The following is a 21767-nucleotide window of genomic DNA, read 5'->3' on the forward strand; positions in this document are numbered from 1 at the left end:
GGGCCTGCTTCCATTGAAGTCAATGGCAAAAGCCCATTGGGGACCCAATAGTATTCCCTTCAAACCAAAGAGTAGCACTGGTAAAGTGCTTTAATCAGTATTTTGGTAAGTGATATAATGGAATTATATAGTAATTTGTTTGCTAGATTTGTAACTATAAAAGTATTATATAAATATTTATTTTACAGAAAGCTTGAGGTCTGAGTATTGAGTACTTTGCTTTTGTAGATATTATGGTTAAGAAAGATTTATTAAGACATTGGATTATTTGTTTTTGGTTGTAACATATCTAGCCAACAGAAAAAGTTCTTCTCAAAAAGTACATGGGAAAACTATGCTAGCTGGCCTCAGGCCATAGAAAGAAAGTGATGAATTACTGGACTGGGTCGTTCTGCCCTTGTGGTAGATTGGGCAAACTTCCCCAACTAATTGGCACTGCCTCACTGCAGGGATGCTTGTTAGGCTTGCTGTCAGTGGGATGGGGGCCTTTCCCATCACACCCTATTAGCAGCAGTTTTGTATTTGTGATTAAGCCTAACCATAAAAAACAGCTGGTACAAGTTAAAGGGACTCTCTCAGGCAGAGCTGTAACTAAGCATTTTAGCGCTAGGGCAAGTAAGCTTATTTGTGTCCCCTACCAATTTTTTCATAATTTTTCTGTGCCGAATTCAGAGATGACACATAACTGTTGCTAGTGTGTGTGTGTGTGGGGGGGGGGCACACAATTTAAAGGTTGGGGGGGTGCATGTGACTGCCCCTTAGAGGTTTTCAAACTGTTAGGCATGACCCCTTGGGGGGGGGGGGAGTGGCCCTGCGCAGTGGGACTTTGGGAGGGAGCGCCGCTTCCATCCCCTGACTCACCTCAGTGACCCAATGTGGGCCCCCCCCACATACACACGTCATCTCTGTCCCTGTTTTTCCATCCCTGTGACTTTGCGCCCTGGGTAGCTGCCTTGCCCTCTCCATTGTGGTTACAGTTCTGGTCTCAGGTGAAATGTTTTCCATATTTTACTTTTTGTAAATGGACTTTTACAGAATGTAATTAGAAATATTTCATAAATGTTGTTTAAATTAAAATGGCAACAGATTTTTTTAAACAAATAAACATTCTCCCAAACACTTGTGCAAGTGCACCAGAACCCAAGAGTATAAAAACCAAAAGCTGACTCTAGAACAGAAACAAAATTTACTAGTTTACTTTCATTGTTTTAGCGGAGACAAATGTAATATAAAAGGGAATGGACTGTTAAGAGGACAGTAGGAGATACTGGCTGGGCAGCTGTCATATTGCCACCCCACTACCAGGGGCGGCTCCAGGCACCAGCGGACCAATCATGTGCCTGGGGCGACAAGCCGCGGGGGGCGGCCTGCCGGTTGCTGTGAGGGGGCAGTCAGGCGGCCTTCGGTGGCGTGCCTGCGGGAGGTCCGCCGGTCCCGTGGCTTTGGCGGCAATTCGGCGGTGGGGACGCCGATGGCGCGACATCGGTGGACCTCCCGCAGGCACGCCGTCGAATCCGCGTTACCAACGGACCTCCCGCAGGCACGCCACCGAAGGCCGCCTGACCGCTATGCTTGGGGCGGCAAAATACATAGAGCTACCCCTGTCCATTACAGAAGCACTGCTTAAATAAAGCTGGTGGAAAAAATGATGGGTAGCTTCTTAAGAACTAACTGGCCTTCCTGCCACGTTATGATAATTACTTAATTTACTTTGTTTTTAGCTTCTTTCATAATATAGTGATTACAGTAAGTTTTCTTACATCTGCATTGTACATTTGTCTGTGCAGGGGGCAAGTGTATGTGTGTACGTGTGCATGCACAAAAAGCAAAGTTTCAGTATTGTTAGGGCAACACTCCTACCATTGCATTAAGCATGGAACTCTATTGACATTAATGGTACTAGTACTGCTCCTTTTCTAACTTGGCTTCAGTCTCTCTTGTGACTTGTCATTATCAATCACAAAAAGTGACTCCACCAAAACACCCCTTTCCCACAAAAAATCCCAAAACATACTTTAGCATTCAAAGATGACAGAAGCAAGATGGGTCTCCGGCATTGAGCAGATAAATGCAACCTTTTAAAAGTCCATGTCTTGTTTTTCCAACATTTGGAAGATTTAAAGATGACTTACAAAATTTCAGCAACTTTAACTATATGTGCTGAATGCCTCCAATAGTTGTAATGATCTGAATGCTTTTCAGCCCAACATTAAACCTACTGGGTTTTTTTTCACCTCTAGGTCCTCAAAAGAACTTTTCTGATGTAGCTAATCTGCTTCTGATTTGAGTGATGTCCCAGCAGGCACCATGCTGGTGATGGCCTGGCCACCATGGAACTCTATTGGAGCACGGCACTGGCTAGGGACTCAGGTAAGTCACATTTGTTACAAAGGTTTAAGCATATTTTATGTTCCAAATGGTGTAAAATAATTAGGAGAAATAATTCAACAATTCCAACCCTACACTTCTGTGATATTGTAAGTTCAAAACTTTAAATTAACCTTGGATTTTTTAGATGACAAAATTGGTTTTCTTGTGTTTTTTCACTCCCTATTACCCATTCTTACCAGAATTATTCAAAGAATGCTGAAGGTTCTTAGTTTATTTAATTGTTATTCATGTTCTTTATTTAGCACAGTAACGTCTAGTATCAGTTTTATTTCTTTCTCGTTCACAGATTTGTTATTTAATAACCCTCATGATCGTTACATTGCTTACCCTAGACCAAAGGGTATTTGATGGAGGGAAAACAGCAGCTGAAGTTATTGCTGCCGTCTTGCTTGTGTCCTAGATGGACATATAGTGCTGTGCATTTATTTCAGAATGATGCAGTATGAGTTTGAACTTTCAGAAGTGACACAATTTCTATTGTGCATGTGCAAAAGTGGTGATTTTACATGGTTTATAACTTGGTAAAATCTGGATGGATTTTCATGGGGACAGTGAATGGCTGACCTCAGAACTATTCCTTTCTCAAACTTCAAGTTCCTATTTCAAACCACCGAGGTGCTAAAGCTGTTCAAAAGATGGTGGGTATTTTATTTTTTAACGTAGCCAAAACTTGATATTTTTCATTGACCTCTTTCTTGAAAACGGTGGCACTGTTTTTGATTAATCCTCCCTATGCTTCCTGCCCTCCCCCAAAAAATTAAATTGAGGCAGTCTGCAACCATGGAAAACTTCATCCTGAAAGGTTAACATTTGTCAAAGTTATAAACAATTGAAAATAGGGTGATCATGGAAATGGTTAGGCAACCTTATAACAGACATCATGATTACTCTGTGTGCAACATCTCTCAGCAATGGTCTGAAGCAATACAGTTTCCAAGCAAACTATGCAAAGTTGGACATTGTCAATATTTGGCAGAGAGACTTCCAAGGAAAATCAGAGTGATGCAAATACACCTCTACCCTGATATAACACGACCCGATATAACACGAATTCGAATATAACACGGTAAAGCAGTGCTCCGGAGGGGTGGAGCTGCGCACTCCGGCGGATCAAAGCAAGTTTGATATAATGCGGTTTCACCTATAACGCGGTAAGATTTTTTGGCTCCCAAGGACACTGTTATATCGGGGTAGAGGTGTAGTTAGTGATTCAGCAGTTGATTTTTCTCTCTTTGACTGTTCTGATCCAGAGACCAAGTATATTATTAAACTGCACAGTGCTATGAAAAGTACTTGTTTTATGTTGCAATAGTAAAATCTGCTTGACCTACTTTTGGGTTTTCACGATACTTTTTGCAGAAGTAGAACTATTAGCCTTAATGTCCTGGCCAAACTCCTGTTTGCATAATTACATTCTGCCTCCCACATGGGCCAGTTAAGCTAGTTTTGCAGCAGCCAGAGAAGGGACCAAAGATTTGGCTGTTTCCTTCAATTCATATCCCTAAATTGCTGTGTGACAATGCTGTGTGTTATTACCAGTTGAATTTTTCCTTAGAGATAGCTACCTTTCAATGGGGAGATGATTTCAGTATCTCCTACCTCCCTTTAAGAGGTATTGTGGAATATAATTAATGGTTGTAAAATTCTTCCGCAGACTTTTTGACTAAAGCTACTAAATAAATGTAAAATATATTTAATAGACTTTATCTTTGAACCTGCAAGGCCGATCATTTTGTTTCTCAGAAAAAAGAGACTCTTCCATTATCCTTTTTCACATAGTTAAAGATATTTTTCCCCTTCTGTCTCCTATCCTTGCTGCAACTCTGATTTAGTATAGTCATAATTATGCTTGTTCTAGAATTTTCTGACAGACTATAGATGATTTTAATCCTTCCAAGATCGAACTTTCTGGTGTTACTGAATAGTTACAAATCTAAAGCTGTCTGAAATATACTGTGAACTCCAACTTGCATCATGACATTAATGCAATCATGGGGGAGATGACCAAAATATATTTGGAAATTAATATGACTGAATCATGTTAATCCTCAACAGTATTTTCCACCTCATTTACAGTTGTCTTGCTGATAAGATTGTCAACTTAATTTGATTGCAATGGACTAGCATTTTGTATAATTCCTTACTCATTTCTTGATTTCGAGTAAGTAGTTCAGATTGACCTATATCAGGAAAATAGAATCCAAAAATATTACTAATTTATTACCACATTAACTAAAAGTCGACTGTACCCCACCCTCATTACCTAACCATCACTCCTCTGTCCCTTCCTGTATGGAAGACTACAGGATCATAATGATGGTTAAGGAAGAAATGGTTGGTGTAAATTCAGAGCCTATTTGGCCCTATGACTATTCAAAGGGTTTGATAAGTGAGGATTGCAGAAGACTGCTAATTGGTATATTGATGAGATATGTTTGATATAGAACTTGATAGATTGGTCTTCTTTATCCAGCAAAAAAGAGGAGAGCTGCTGGGTTGCCGTGGGCTCTGCTCTATGGAGAGAGACTGGAATTGTTGCTGCCTTGGAACTGGGATTGCTGTTAAATGATCTCTGGGTTCTCAGGGAAGTTTATGGCCTCAGGTGATTTCTTAACACTTCTTTATGGGAGAGAAAGGTTAGTGAATTGTTTCACATGTTACATGCCTTAGATGAAACCCTACTGTAGGAGCCTTAAAAGCTTGAAAAAACGTATCATACATTTATCCAGAAGGGAGAATATAGTGCTAGAGATTAGCAAACAAGATTCAAATGGCAAATGTCCTACTTTTAAAAATAAATGGGGCTGGCTGATCCAGTAAATGAGTGATAGTGTTCTGCCCTGGGCTTTGTAAATTAATATGTATTCTTAAGATGATGTAAGGGAGGGAGGATTAATTATAAGAAAGTTCCTTTTTTCAAACAGTTCATTTAAAAAGTGAATTGCAACATTGGATGTGCAGTAATCTTGTAACAATGAGGACATGTTAATCCTTTATATAATTCTGTTCTGTATGCCATTTGAGCAATCTATTCTTCTTCTAGTATTTACATACAATACACTTCATTACTTGCTAGAAATTATTGCTCATTCACAAGATATATACCCACCTTTGCTGCAGCCTGGAATTTGTTTAAATGAAATGATATCTTGCGCCCTTTAGAGATTTGCACCCATCTGAGAAATCTGGACATACAATTTTGCATACATTCATGCTATAATTGCATATCTCCACAGTTGTTCTCACTATTTCAGATGTTTTCCCTCTGTGTGCTTGTTTGGTGTGGTTTTTTTAAACAGTCTGGACCCTCGCACTGCTGAGAAGGTACTTATCTATGTAATTAAGAGCATAGTTACTAGTATTAGACCTGGCATTAAATGGAGAATGAGAAAGGGCTGTGTCAGGCTGCTGTCAGATATCAGCATGTCTGGTTGTGAGTTACTGATTCTCTTCTTCTCTCTTATTTAAGATATTAAGTCCATTTAAAAATAGATATACAGTTCTAACATAGCTACTATTGGCATTATTCCCTGGACAGATATATTCATAGATCAGTTATTAGCTAATCCCACAAATCTGACAAACAAAACAGAAAAATATTTGAAGTAAGTTGTCCCTTTTAATATGAAGGATGGAATTTTCAAAAGCACTTAAGTGACTTAGGAACGCAAGTCCCCTTAAAATCACCCAAAACCTTTAAAAACAGGCTAACAAATAGTATTGGTGTATTTTATATTAATCTTCTATTATTTGTATTGTGGTAGGGCTTATGTGCTGCAGAGATAAGGGCTCATTTGTACTAGCACACAACAGAAACATGCTCACTGCCTCCCAAAACTTATTACTTTCACATTTTAATTCCACTCCCTGAATATAATTTATAAATGGTATCAACTTATTTTTCAAAACAATGTTTTAAAAAATATGCTATATTTAATTATGGAGGCCTTGCTTGTGACACTACACTTCAGGTTGAGTTCCATTTCACACTTAATGTTGCGATTCACATCTTTTACATACAGAATATTTTCCATAACCTCCCCAAACTTACAGCACTTTCTCTTTGAGCTAAAGAATGAATTAATTTTCAAGATTTTATAAGTTAAGATGAAAGCCTATGCTATTGTACAGGTGTAATTCAGACAGTTTAAAAAAACCCCAAGACGTCTGAGTACTTAAAGTGGACATTAGCAGACCACAAATCTCAGTGATAAATAAATATGGTGATATTTTAAACAAAAAGAGCTCTGAATATGCTTGTAACTGTTTCCATTGCTTCACCCTGACTCAGACAATCTAGGCTTCAGAGTGACAGTCCTGGAATGTTGTTATATAAATCTGTCAGTTAGAGTTAAACTTAATTAAACACTGGGTTCTTAAAGAAATTTATCATCTGCATCAGGGTTTTCTTGGTTTCAAATGATAGCAATAATAGAATAAAACAGACTCTTTAATCAATTTTAGCTATCAGGAATGTTTAAATATAACCTACACATGAAACTTCAAAGAGATTAAGATATAATTAAAGTTTACATTAACAACAATTTTTGTATCTACTTGTTATAAGCTACAGGCAGGGTCAGTTCAACAGCTGAGGTAACACGTAAGATGGACTACTGTGATATCACAAGTAACTAAACCAATTACCATCCTTTCTCTAGAGCTAATTTTCATGCAACAATTCTATTGGTTGTAATGGCTCAAAGATACAAGGGAGACTGTACAGTTTACTTGGCCCAGTGGTCAATGCTCTTTAACAGTTCTGTAGCTGCATACTAATTTGAGCATCAGTGCTTGAAAGATGACTCATTACTCTTCTGCCTCAGCTCTGCTATGCACCAAGGCAGCACGACTGTGGAAACTGAACTAGAAGCATTGGGGGTGACCTAGATTTGGCTCATCATTGCCCTTCCTTTCACACAGTTTCTGTCTCTGTAATATCACCCTCTAAACCAAAAAAATCAATTGCAAATTAAAGGCCAGATTAACCACTACACTCCAGTTGCTTTGCACTGCTTTGAAGATGCAAAGCAGCTGTACAGCCAGCTTAACTGGCCAGCAAGCTCTGACTGTTTTACTCTGGTGCATTTTGCCCTTAAAAGTTAAAAAAATACTAAATAATATATTTAAGGTTGATACTACATATTTCAAACCATTAGAAATATAGCATGGTAGTTTCTCTTTGGGTTTCTTGTTTAGTATTGCAGTGAGAAATTTTTAATAAGCTGCAGCAAACCAAGGAACTCCCCAGACCAAAAAATGAGTTAAGATGAAGCTAAGGTTGAAAGCAAGCATCAATTTTAAAGGTAAAACTCATGACAAGAATGTTGTAATTAACTCAAGAGCAAGCATTATAAATGCAGAGTTAAGATTACATGCAACAGAAATCCAAATATGTCAGGAAATGCACATTAAAGTACTCTCACAATCTTAACTCTGTCCTATAGTGATATCATGATGGGAACCAAATGGAAACAGCTAATGTGCTTTTAAAAGTCAGTTCAACCTAATCTGGGACCCCAGACACAAAATGCCGCAATCATAATCATATGGCTATTGCATGGTATCACTATAAGTGAAAGTTAAATTGTGTAACACTTGATTTTAGACTAACTACAATCTCCTTGTAATGTTTTTACTCTTAAATTACTAATACATATTCTCAGTCTTAACTCTATTTTAATGTAGGCTTTTTTGTATGGGACTAAATTACTCTCACCAGGGATGCAATCTGAGTAAGGCTATCCAATCATTCCACCTTATTTAGAGAACACTTCTTTTCCAGTATTAAAGTTATAATTTTTGTCACCATTAATCATATATACATCCAGGTTACATTCTTAAAGCCACAGTTTAGAATTCAAAATTATCTTGACAAACTGGAGAAATGGTCTGAAATACATAGGATGAAATTCAATAAGGACAAATGTGAGTCCTACACTTACGAAGGAATAATCAATTGCATAAATACAATACAGCCTTTGGATTTTGGGAGCAGATCCTGGCCTAAGAATTTGGTCAGCAGTGTTTCTAGGCCCATATGGTAAGGGACTTCACCTTGAACTAAGTCTAGTTTGTTAAAATACATCTTAGTATTAAAACTTATCTTTATTTCTCTTGTAACCATTTCTGACTTTAATGCCTTATACTTGTACTCTCTTAAAACCTCTCTCCTTGGAGGTAAATAAACTTGTTTTATTCTTTAAATCAAAACTAATCCAGTGTTGTGAACTGTGTGGGTAACTCCATGTAGGGTGGCAAACTGTTGTATATTGACCCCTCTAGAGGGGCAACAGACCTAATATATGTGGACTGTCCAGGAGAGGACTGGACAGTGTAGAACACACATTTTGGGGGAAAATCCAGGACTAGGAGTGTGTTGGGGTCATTCTAAAAGTGGAAACCAAGGCTGGTGGAAGCCAGAGTGTGACTGATGTATGGCTTACAGGCTACAGCTATACACAAACATTCAAGGCAGTAGCAGAATGCTGTTTGGTGGTTTGTGAGGGACCCATGTGGGAGTTACAGCAGCAGAGCATTGTGAGGCACCCCAATGTGCAGGGTTGGAGTGACAGCCCCTCACTGGTCTGGGTTGTACCCCTGAATGTCAGAGGAATCTATGCCCTGTAACAAAGATTCCTACAAGAAAAATATTTTACCCGAGGGATAGCATAGTGATACAGCTCTTAATCACTTTTCACAGGCTTATACAGAAAAAGACTGAGCAGTTAAGGTTTCAAATAACCAGTGCAGAACCAAATTGATTTTTCTCTGCACTTATAGCACATCTGCAGGGGAGATAAAGCAGAATCTAAGAGTGAGAAATTGCTTGATTTTGGTCCAGACATTCTGTAGCATAGCTGCTCAGTCACCGCCCCCAACACAGCTCACAATTCCCTTTCGACCCTGCAGCACTTCTGGTGGCACCATCCTGGCCAATAACTTCATAGCATACCTCACTGCCTTTTGCCTTTTTGAGAAAGGCCATTCTCTGCCACCTGGTCATGTGCTTCAACATCCTAGAGAGTCAGGGCAGTCCAAAGGGAATGGAGAGAGGTTTAGTATCCAGCTTGCCCACCCCCTGCTAAGCTCTCCAACGCCACACAAGCTCCTCCAAGGCACAGCCTAAACTGAAAAGCCAAGCCAGGAACATAATTCCCAATACTCCACTGCCTCCAAAGCACAACTGCACATTCAAACAGCTTATACTGCACACCCTTGAAATCCCAGTCTAGACTAGGGTTGCCAACTTTGGTTAAATAAATTCCCGGAGATTTAATTTAATCTTTAATTAAAGATCAATCTTTAATTTCTGGGGACTCCAGAACAATCCTGGAGGGTTGGCAACCCTAATCTAGACCTCCACATGCACACACAACTTACCATCTCTGAGGTCTCCCCCAAGACTGAGAAGAATCTCAGGAAGGGGAAATCAGAAATACATGTTAAAAATGCTATCAGAGCCTCTTTGGAATAGAAGCAAGAACTGTTTGTTTTTTTCCCCTACTCCTCCGGTCATGGCACCCATAGTGGCCAGACCATCAAGGACAGGGCCTTGTCAATAGCTGTGTGGTGGACTAACTTGAGGGGGAAGAAATAGAGAGCTCAGGATGAAATGTTCTCAGAACTCATTGCAGACTCCTCAGAAACTATGGAAAACTACAGAGAGCTGGAGGTTGTTTTTGAAGTCTGAGATGGAGAAAGACAGGAAGCTACCCAGAGAAAACACTGAAGTGGCCAGGGACAGCGTCGCCATGGCAAAAAACACTAGAGACAGACCGGGAGATGATTCAGAGGCAACTCCTGCAGGCAATACAGAAGCAGAACGCTCTGCTGAAGTGCATATTGTTTGTGGGCATGCTGACAATCTAGTGCCCTCAGCCAGGACCTAGCCATGTTCTGCAGCTCCTGGACAATACAGGGTACTGGGAACACCAGCATATGTTTCCCACTGTGCTCCCACAGCCATGTTCCCAGAGGCCAGGGCCCCAGCTCAGGGCAGCAAGAATAATTGCATGTGGGACCCCAGCTCTTTTGAGTCATCTAATGCCCCTGATAATTTTGAGCCCTGAGACTCAGCACCAAAAGACAGATGAACAAGAAGAGACAGAGGGCAAGACGTATAATGACCTGTGACCTGGAGTCCCCCCCCTTGTTGTGTGCTGCCCTCCACTGCACTGTTTCACTTTAAAACTGTTTCATTTTTGTTTTAATTAAAGGTTTATTGCTAGCTGTTATATAAGAAATTGTTGTTTAATAACCCATTACAATTAATTCATAAAAAAAATCTGCAATGTGGTACACATTCTGGTACACAGAATGTACTATGAATTTTCCATGTCACAGGTTTTTACAAAAGAGACTGCAGTGTTCACAATCTATCCCCTGCGTCCACCACCTGGGATAGCAGCTGGATGTTCGGCTGAACATTTTCAGGCCTCAGACTCAAAATAAGAGCAATAGGCATTCCTGACAGTATTGGCCTGGCTGGTTCCATTTTCTAGTAGACACCTTACTGGCTGCTCAAACCAAGCAAGTCTCTGCATCCCACCCTTCGTTAAAGCTTTCTCTGTTACTCTCACAAAATGTTGTGCAAAATAGAACATGCAGCTATAATCTTAGGTGAGCTCTTTTTATGTAGCTCACAACCTAGTCCATAAACAGCCCCACCTGCCTTTCAGGTGACCAAATGCACATTTCACTGCCATTCTGCAACTACTCAGGTGATCCTTAAACTGTTCCTTCCCTCTGTCCAAATGCCCTGTGAATGGCTTCATTAATCAGGGAATCAGAGGATAAACTGGGTCTCCTAGGATAACTGGCACAATTTCCACAACATTAATGTCCATAGTGATCCTGGAGACAAAGTCTCCTTTATTCATTAAGGTAAATACAGCTGAGTTCAGAAAGATCCTAGCATTGTGGACCTCCCTGAATTTGTTTGTAAACCTGCCATGGTGGCCAACCAGGCCTTGGACCACCAGAGAGAAAAACCCCTTCCTGTTTATAAGCTCCAAGCCCTGGTGTAGGGGCAAACAATAGGCACTTGGATCTCATCAATTGTTCCAATACAGTTTGGGAACCCCATGAACACAAAGCCACCAATAACCTCCTGAGCATTACCCAGCTTTACAACCCAGTGCAATCCGGTGCAACACACATGCATGACAATGGCCCCAACTGTCAGTCTCTCTATGTCCGATTGGCTACAGACTAGTAATATTCGGGGTTGGCCAGCTTCCAGAGGGCAATGGTGACCTGCTTCTCAATGGGTACATGCCACTGCATGTTGGTAGTTTGTCACTGCAGCTCTGAGACTTGCATAGCACAGATCTAAAAAAAATTGCCTTCGCCATCCTCAAATTTAGTCATCTCAGGTCTGCAGGTTGATCCTTTCCCACCAGTTGACACTTGTTTCTGAACCCAGCAATGGCACTGCACTGTGTGAAGCTGCTTCAGGAAGAGTTACTGTAGTAATAGTTACCTGGTGTCATCCTCATCTTCCTCTGTCTGCTGCTGAAGAAGCCGCTGCTGCAGCCACTTCATCCACTCGGTGGTGCAGCAGGCAAAGTCCAAAACCAAAGTCACTTGGCTCTGAGAGCTCACATAAAGCACAAGCAGCCTCTGTGTCTTCACAATTGCCAGCAATGTGGCGCAGAGCATTATTTACTCCTGGGGGAATTCTGTGCCAAAAAAATTAAAAGTTTTGTTCACAATATTTTCCAATTCTGCAAAATTCTGCATATTTTATTTGTCAAAACAACAATATAATCACACCAGTTTCAATTATTTTGATCATGTATTTCAAAATAAATGTCAGCAAATATGTCTGTAGCAATATAGACAACAAAAAAGATTCAGAAAATGTTTTTTGACAAATAGATTCCTTACTAGGCATATTAATGCAGAGCTCTTGAGTAATAATTAATTTAAACTACAGTACAGAACCATATTTCCCACACTCCCCAGAAGCAGTGCAAAGTCAGAGGTAACAGACAAGCTGAGGGAGAGGGAAATAATTTCTGGGAAGGAGCCGGGGTGTGAAGTTGGAGGGTTGTTGGGTATGGATGGGGAAAATATGGAACCAGGTTTTTTGCAGGGGTGTGGAAGGACTGTTAGAGAGCTTCCCATATGCAGACCCTGGCCTCTCCTATTCAGTCAGGCACATATGTCCCTCCACTTCCACTCAGACACCCACTCTCCCTAACCCCATGTGGCCCTGCACCCACTCTCCCTGTGCCCATGTGTCTCTGGGCCCCCACTCAGCCACCCTCTGTGGCCCTGCACCTCTCCCCTGTAACCATGTGGCTATGTGGCTCTGTGCCTCCCTCCCCCCCCCATGGTCCTCCACTCCCATTCAGCCCTGCCCCAATCTGTCCTCCCCCACTAGCCCTAATGATCCCCTGTTTGATCCCCCAGCAGCCCAATGCTGTCAGTCTCCCCATAGTCCCTCTCTCCTGACCTGGCATGACAGGCACTGCGAAGAAGGCTCTCTCTCTTCCCTAGCTGGCTGGGAGCAGCTGCTGTGTTCTATCACCAAAGCGCCCTCTGGTTCTGCAGCAACTTTTCAGCAGAAGCTTTTTTTCTGTGCAAAAAATTAAAAATATGCACAGCTCATGCAGTGGCACAGAATTCCCCTAGGAGTTGTAGAGGTGCGGACTCACCCCTACAGCGCTTCCTGCTGGTGACTTCCGGGAATTAGCTCTTCCAGCATCCTGGAGTGCCCTCTGCAGGCCAGTGGTCCACCTGTCCTCTGGCCCCCGTGTCCCACCCTGTATCCCAGTGCCCTTTTACCTGGGGTGCTGCCCCCTGGCAGTAACCCCTCAGTCTTAGGGTCCCCCTCCCCAGGGAACCTCCACCCACTATTCCCACCTCGCCTCAGTATAAGGCTACTGCCAGTCATTGTCTAGCCCCATGCACTGGGGCAGACTGCAGTATCAGCCCCTCATCATAGGCAAGGTTGGGTTTGGACTGGCTGCCTTTACTCACCCTCAGGCTACCCCTCTGCGAGCCCAATACCTAGGTGGGCCTAGAACTAGGCCCTGCAGCCTGGGGAGTTACTGGCCTAGGGCTTCCCAGCTCCTAAGGCCTTTCCCCAGCCCTGCCTCACTCTAGGTCCCCTAGGTGAGTTCCCAAGTAGCCAGGCCTGTCTCCCTCTTCAGTCAGAGAGAGGCTCCTGACTCCCAGCCTTTTATATAGGGCCAGCTAAGGCCTGATTGGGGCGTAGCCCAGCTGCAGCCACTTCCCCCAATCAGCCAGGGTTTTGCTCCCTTTCACAGCCCCAGCCCTCTGCAGGGCTTTTCCAACCCCTTCAGGGCTGGAGTAGGTGTTCACCCCGCTACAGAATAATTATTGGGTACATGCTGGCTATCAGCAGTTTGCAAATGGTGCTAGCCTGCCCTGAAAGAGAGGAATCATGGGACAGAGAGAGTGGAATCATGGGAGTTTTTGAATTTGACCCCACTCCCAGAATTCTACTGGCTTCCACCTGCCTTCTGCTAGGCATCCCACATAGGGTGACCAGACAGCAAATGCGAAAAATCAGGATGGGGTGGGGGGTAATAGGAGCCTATATAAGAAAAAGTCCCAAAAATCAGGACTGTCCCTATAAAATCAGAACATTTGGTCACTCTAATTCCACAATATTCAGTGAGAAAAATCCCAGAATGCACATATCTCAGCAGCAAAGCAAAGGATCATGGGATATGCTTGCAGAACACCAAGTACAGCTGATTTTTAAAAGAAAAAATTCCACTTAGGCCAGATACTCTATTTGTATTTTAAAAAATGAGTTTAAAAAACCTCAAATAATTCATTTCAATTAAGTTTATTGGCTACATTTGACTTATCTGTAGTTTATCAGGGATATAAACCAAGTAATCAAGTGAAATGAATGCCCAGAAATCAGTCTACCTTAAGAAAAGCTAATCTATATAATGTGGTGGTGTATTTGTAAAACTTTAACAATAACACAGAAATGTCTCCTCCCTGTCACAGGCATCTGTGATTAAGGAAATGATAATGTGAATATGACATGACCTTTGAAATGCAAACTGGGAGGTTATAGTGAGCATAGCTTTGGAAACATTGCTGAAGTCTGCCAGATTGATTAACATCTGTGATCCTATTGACACTAAGCCTGGTGTCTGCCTTTTTTGACTTCTGCTTAGCTCTTGCAGACCAAAGGATGACATACAAATGCAGGTAGGAGAGTTAGAAAAATATACCTTCTGCTGCAGCACATTAGTTTGTTTTGTCTTTTCAAATCTACAAACCTATTAATCTATAACTGACTGTGCCACTACAGATTTGACATGCAGTATACTGCTATGAACTTAGAACATACTTTTTGAAAATATCTGGTTATCTATATAGATTCCAGAACCCTAGGGGAGGGTTTTATTTAAGATGCATTAAACATTAAACTATTGTATTTTGATTGTTTTATGATTACTATGTCCACTGAATCATGTGGTTAACTTGTTTTTGTGTACTGTGTTGTCTTAATTTTATTCTCCCATTTCTAAAAATATCACTGTGAATATTATTTGCAATATAGAGGTAGTAAACTCTTAAAAAACACATGTATTTATGACTATTTAGTGGGAATAAATGTAGATAAGTAGCAAAGCAGAGAATAAAGCAAACAGGTTATAAATAATAGATTTCAGTTAGTCAGTTAATTTCTGTAGCCTGTATTCATTCTTTGCAGAAGGTAACATATTGAAACATAAAAGCATGTAAAAAAGTAGAGTCTTGTGAACCTTTTCTAACAGAACCTGACAAGTGCATTGAATGTTATCAAACTTAGCCCAGTTTAGAGCCATCCTTTTCTCGTCTAGTTTACGATAGGCTTCCTCCATCCTGCAACAGGCTCTGGGATATTGCCATTTAAGGTATTTCAGGCCATGCAAGATAAGCAGTCGTTGTAGCAAGATCCAAGGGAGTCTTTTGGATCCCAGTGCTGCTGAATGACAGCGTGGACAGGCAGCCGAGTCTCTTAAAAAACTTGGATTGTGAGTAGAGAGAGAGTTACTTTTCTGGCCACAGTCACACTCCCAAGTGTAGGGGAGTGGGCTAGGTTGCTGCTGTAGGGAGCAGAGAGGGCCACAAGCCATTGCTCCCCAAAGACAGAAAAGTAAGAGGGTATTTTGGAGTTATTTGTGGGATAGGAATCCTTGGGAGAGGGAGGGGTTTATGATTTTGAGTAGAAACTATGCAAAAATTGATGAGTTTGTGTGGTTTTCACTCTAAACTAAGTGAAACTTGACGTTTGTGTGTACTCTGTACAGGTTATTATTATATAATTCCATATTCGTCCAATACATATAGCTTTGGACTGAGTTGTGGTGTTTAGATGCTGCATGTGATTATTAGACCTGGGAGCACTGGCTGTTGGGAGTCTGAAAGGACAGGAAACAGGAAGGAGGGGGAGAAGTTGAGGAGGCTGGGAGAGTTACAGAGTGTGCAGCTACAGCTTGGTAAAGAGATTTCCACTGTAAATAAAGTTCTGTTGAAGTTTGTTAATACCTTGCCTGGTGGATACAACATTTTGGCGACGAGGATCGGATCTTCTGCCTCTGAACCCACCTGCACCCTTTCTGCAAAGCCCAGGTGAGCCTCCAATTGCTTTTACTGTCTGGATCCATATGTTTGAGACTTATCTGCTTGTGATCAGTGCTACAGAGATTTCTGAAGTAAGAAAGCGTGCTCTGCTAATCCACTGCCTTGGAGCAAAAGGGCGGCGTATATTTTACACTTTTCCCCTTGCAGATGATAAATATGAGACTGCATTAAAGAACTTTTTTGTGCCAAAAGTGAATGTAGTAGCTAATCGCTACAGATTTCGCCAGAGTGAGCAGAAACCAGGGGAGACTATAATGCAGTATATTGCTTCCCTGAGGAGTCTGATTGTAACTTGTGACTTTGGGAATATGGCAGATGAGATGATTAGAGACCAGCTCATTGAGAAAACAACCATGCTTCGTGTAAGAGAACGCTTACTTCTAGAACCACAACTTACACTAGAAAAAGCAATAACCACTGCTACTCAGATTGAGTCAGCTACAGCTGAAGCCAAAATAATGAGCAAGGGTACAGGAGGCCCAGTCCAGGCTGTGACTACTTTGCAGAAGAGTTCACTATCACTGCAGACAAACAGTTGCAAAAGGAAAACTAATGAAAAGCCACTGAACCAGCAAATGCAAAATACAGTAAAAGCATGCTTTCGCTGTGGATCCCCACAACATCTTGCAAGCTACACAGGATGTCCAGCAAAAGTAGCTCAGTGCAATCATTGCAAAAAGATTGGGCATTTTGCTAAAGTATGTCACAGTAGCCAGTTCAATCAACAGGTGCATGCAGTTACAATACCAGATATTACTGTGCTGAGTGTAGACAAAATCACTACTGCACATATTCCAGAACAGATAAAGTGCACTGTAAATGTTTCTGCCATATCCTCAGGCAAATCACACTCTATTCAGCTAATGTTGGACACTGGCTCAGCAGTATCTATACTACCTGATTCCATCTATTTGCGTTACTTTAAAGATGTGCCTCTTACTGAACCCAAACTTCACTTGGTATGCTATTTGAAAAACCATATTCCAGTACATGGCTGCCTGCCAGCAATAGTTACTTTTGGTGATTGCTGTGTAACTGCGGAGTTCTACATTGTCCACAAAGGCACTCCTATCCTTGGCAGAGATTTATTAGCTGCTTTAAATCTCAGGGTAGTTAATGGACGAATTGATCTTCCTCAGCAAAGCACTCTTGCGGTACACACACCAGTTTCAGCTGGGACCAACTCCAGGTTGAGGAGAAACTCGGCTGTGCTTATGGGTTTCTGCATAAAGTTAAAATGTGGAATAATGTGATGCCTGTACGACAGAAATTACGGCGCTTACAATTTTCAGTCAGGGAAGCTGTCTCAGAGAAACTTAGAAAACTTGTTCAAAAGGACATTATTGAAGAGATTAACTCCTCGGAATGGGTTTCACCTATAGTAGTGACGCAGAAGAAAGGTGGAGACATTCGCCTTTGTGTGGACTTAAGGGAGCCAAATAAAGCTATTGTGATTGACAGCCATCCTCTTCCACACGTAGAAGAAGTATTTGCAGAACTCCGTGGAGCAAAGATGTTTTCTACTCTTGATTTGCAGAGTGCATACCACCAGGTTATGTTGCATGAAGATAGCAGAGACCTCACAGCATTTATTACACGAGGGACTATTTCATTTTAAACATGTTCCATATGGTCTCGCATCAGCCCCAAGTGCCTTCCAAAAAATGATGTCATTGATTCTAAAGAATCAACATGGAGTTCAGTGCTATTTGGATGATATTACTGTGTTTGGAAATACTACTGAGGAGCATGACAATAACCTGCAGTCTGTACTAAACTGCATCAGCAAAGCAGGCCTCAAGCTCAATAGGTCCAAATGCAAATTTAGACAAACTGAACTCTCCTTTCTGGGGCATACAATTTCACAGGCTGGACTAAAACCTGATCCAGATCATATCCTGGCAATTTCCAATGCTCCTCCTCCAACAGATTTGCAAACCTTACGTTCCTTCTTGGGTCTTACCTCCTAGTATGCAAAATTCATTCCCAATTATGCTTCTGTCATTGAACCATTACGAGAATTACTATGGAGAAGTTCAACCTTAGTGTGGACAACGGATGCACAAGCTAGTTTCGAAAGGGTGAAAGACTTGATTGTACATAGTCCAGTACTTGCACTATTAAGTCCCGCATTGCTCTCAATTGTAACTACTGATGCTTCTGATTATGGACTTGAGGCTGTCCTCACACAACTTCATGAGGACAACACAGAGAGGACTGTTGCATTTGCTTCAAGGACACTAAGTAATGCTGAGAGAAAATATTCTACAGTTGAAAAAGAAGCACTTGCTTGTGTCTGGGCTACTGAAAAATGGAGAACTTACCTGTGGGGCCGCATGTTCAAGTTGCACACAGACCACAGCCCTTTGACAAAGATTGCTTACCAAGAAAGGACTGGGAAGAGCAGGATATCGTATTGCTAGATGGTCTGCAAGACTACTCTCTTTCAATTATGAACTGGAATATAACCCTGGAAACGAAAGTGTGGTAGCTGATTGCCTTTCTCACCTGCCTTTGCCTTCACCAGATGGTCCACCGGAGGATGAGGATGTAGTAGTTGCACTTATTACAAGCACTCTTACTACAGTTACAAGAGAACAATTTCAAGCTGCTTGTTCAGCGTGTCCAATTCAACAAAAATTATGGGAATTTCTGACAAAGAGATGGCCCAGTAACCCTAAAAACCTTGACCCAGTTTTGCTTCCTTATTTTAGAGTTCGGGATGAACTTTCTTTGCTTGATGGCTGTGTGCTATGAGGTACACACCGGCTACTTGTGCCAGAAGGATTACAGTCAAAACTCATACACCTGGCACACGATACTCATCAAGGAATTGTCAGAACCAAACAACAACTACGGGATGTGTATTGGTGGCCAGGGATGGACTCTCAAACTGAAGCACTCATAAAATTCTGTGTCACTTGCCAAATGCATGATAAGATAGCAGTGACATGTACCCCTCCATTACAGCCTGTTCCTCTTCCTGAATCTGCATGGGAGAAAGTGGTGATTGACATTGTAGGACCCTTTGATACTGCTCCAATTGGCTGTCGTTATGCCATCACTTTAATAGACTATTTCAGCAAATGGCCTGAGGTAGCGTTTACATCGCAAATTTCTTCTGCTGCAGTAATTAAGTTCTCTTTTCAGTTTTTAGCCAGGAAGGTAACCCCAAAGAACTGGTTTCAGATAATGGTAGTCAATTTACTTCCCTGGAGTTTGAAACTTTTCTAGCAGAGAGGAACATTTTACACAGGAGGTCATCCCTATATTACCCTCAAGCCAATGGGGAAATCGAATGGTTTAACAGAAGTTTGAAAGAGAGTTTGCAAAGAGCTAATCTGGAAGGGTGATTGTCGATACCCTTCGCTACTGATTTTTTGCAAGCATACCGGGCTACACGACATGCGCAAAGATCACCCGCAGAGTTACTGCATGGGAAACAGCTGAATACTAAACCGAACATTGCTGGATTGTAAAGGCAGGACCTGATGCCCCAAACAAGGATAATGTGAGAAAGACAGTTGAACAGAACCAAGCAAAGTCTAAGGCTTTCACAGACAAACGGCGGGGTGCTAAGGAACCAAAGTTTGAGTGTGGTTCCTTTGTTAGAATACAAAAACCTGGAATCTTACGCAAAGGGGACCATAAATTCACAGCTCCTCTTAAAATCATAGAGAAGAAGGGACCTTACACCTATTGACTTTCTGATGGGTGGGTATGGAATGCTTCGTATCTTGCACCTGCCTATGCACCAAGAGGAGATTATGCCAACACCCAGTCTGCATTGGATGACTTCACCGTAGAGCCAACACAACAAGACATTGCACTGGAACCGGGGCTTGAGAGATGGCCTGTCAGATCCAGATGACCACCTGCCTGGACGAGAGACTATGTTATGTAGTATCTACAGTGTTTTCAGTGTAATATTCCTGCCAACAGTATAGTGTCTTGTTTCATATTTGTTCCTGTGGTTAGAAGAACAATGTTTATTTTAATTTGGAAAGTTTCTTAAGAAAGGAGGGAATGTAGTGTTTAGATGCTGCATGTGATTATTAGAACTGGGAGCACTGGCTGTTGGGAGTCTGAAAGGACAGGAAACAGGAAGGAGGGGGGAGGAGTTGAGGAGGCTGGGAGAGTTACAGTGTGCAGCTACAGCTCGGTAAAGAGATTTCCACTGTAAATAAAGTTCTGTTGAAGTTTGTTAATACCTTGCCTGGTGGATACAACATGAGTGAATACTTTTAGAGGTTTCATTTGGTGTAATTACTTTAGCACAGCTCAGGAAATCTTTTTAAAGAACAGTAGGAGCTGAAAATTGACTAAATCCTTATATTCCCAATTCCAATAGATTTGTGAAAGTGTATTAGGTAATGTATAGTGTCTCTCATGTGGCTCAGAGGAGGCATACCTGACTAGTATAAAACATGTAACACCCATAATATAAAACAGGGGAACTCCTCTGCCTGTATTTTTACACTGATTTTATAAATGGATATGAGCTGGTACCTTCATTTCTTCTGATACGATAAAAGCAGAGGTCCATCAGTATTGTTTAAATAAGCCTCTATCCTTCATTCTTTATCAATTGGAGATAAGAAGCTGGAAAAGAGGAGGGGAAGAAGACTCAGTGAAATCTCAGATTGCAAAGCTTTACATTTCTTATGAACATGAAACCAGTTTTAAACTCCTGTTCTATGATCTTGCTGTTACAACTTACACTGTTGTTTAGGTTTGATCTTTGACTGATCATAGCATGAACTGTAAGTGGTAAGTGATTATCAATTTTATGGTAAGCTTTGAGAAAGATGACTTGATCTTTTGTGGTTAGCTATCTTGTGGATGTATACTCTAGGCCAGGGGTTCTCAAACTGGGGGTCGGGACCCCTCAGGAGGTTGTGAGGTCATTACATAGGGGGATCGCACGTGGTCAACGTCCACCCAAACCCAGCTTGTCTCCAGCATTTATAATGGTGTTAAATATATTAAAAAGGGTGTTTAATTTATTAGGAGGTTTGCACTCAGAGGTTTGTGATGTGAAAGGGGTCTCCAGTAAAAAAGTTTGAGACCCACTGCTCTAGGCAGTTTCACTAACTTTTCTCTTCCTTCCATTTTACTATCCTGTGCAAGACTTTGACTTATCATAAGTAGTGACACTTAACCTGTGTACTTGTTAATACTGTTAATATTTGTTAGCAATTAAGGTGTTATGTAATTATACCTGAATGGAACATGGATTTATGTTTATACAATGGGATGACTGGAGTATACTCAGTGTGCAAACTATAGCTGCATACCTTCCTTTTTCAAGTTTGTGTGCTTGTTGCTAGAGAATGTGTGTGGAACTTCTATCAAGTTCTGCTTTTTACATATTTCTCTCTTTTTTGGGGGGGAGGGGGAGTTGGAAGGACATAAAACCCACTCATCTCCTGCCCTGACAAAATGACTCTCAGATACATGACATTTTATGTATGCCTGTAGCTGATTTTGCATAATTAAAGTAACACGTGAATATTGCAGCTCTCATTTTAAATTGTGTGAGAATTCAAGGCACACAGGTTTAAGTGAGGACAAAATATTCTTCTTAATATTCAAGATGGGAGAACTACTTGTCGATAATGAAAATTTATTTGCCACGTATATGTGATGCTTTTTAAAAATAAACTTGCAATGCCCTCTCCCTCCCCTGGCTCATCCACAGCCTGCCCCTGACTTGCCTTCTGTGTTGGGTCTAGGAGAGGGACCCATGC

At 41.4% G+C, this 21767-nt stretch overlaps 1 protein-coding gene and 1 long non-coding RNA gene across 6 annotated transcripts in view; one reads left to right on the plus strand and one right to left on the minus strand.

Moving 5' to 3' along the window:
• LOC117878197 overlaps window positions 1-21767 on the minus strand; it is a 128259-nt gene that overhangs the window by 53255 nt on the left and 53237 nt on the right. For 2 of the 4 annotated variants that reach the window (XR_004645919.1, XR_004645917.1), the window contains 2 exons: window positions 20527-20619; window positions 9471-12074 (listed from right to left, as the gene is read on the minus strand). This is a non-coding gene — a long non-coding RNA (uncharacterized LOC117878197). Of the gene's footprint in view, window positions 1-9470; window positions 12075-12853; window positions 12977-20526; window positions 20620-21767 lie in introns of those variants that run through there. The other 2 variants (XR_004645920.1, XR_004645918.1) reach the window with 2 other exon arrangements.
• Window positions 1-21767, plus strand: part of IL15 (interleukin 15) — a 65958-nt gene that overhangs the window by 12321 nt on the left and 31870 nt on the right. Inside the window, exon 2 of one of the 2 annotated variants that reach the window (XM_034772251.1) lies at window positions 2241-2370. In XM_034772251.1, coding sequence (XP_034628142.1) covers window positions 2308-2370 — 63 coding nt within the window. In that variant the 5' untranslated portion in view covers window positions 2241-2307. Of the gene's footprint in view, window positions 1-2240; window positions 2371-14436; window positions 14596-21767 lie in introns of those variants that run through there. The other variant, XM_034772252.1, reaches the window with a different exon arrangement.

This window comes from Trachemys scripta, chromosome 5 (genome assembly GCF_013100865.1).
Source record: "Trachemys scripta elegans isolate TJP31775 chromosome 5, CAS_Tse_1.0, whole genome shotgun sequence".
Classification (NCBI taxonomy): Eukaryota; Metazoa; Chordata; order Testudines; family Emydidae; genus Trachemys; species Trachemys scripta.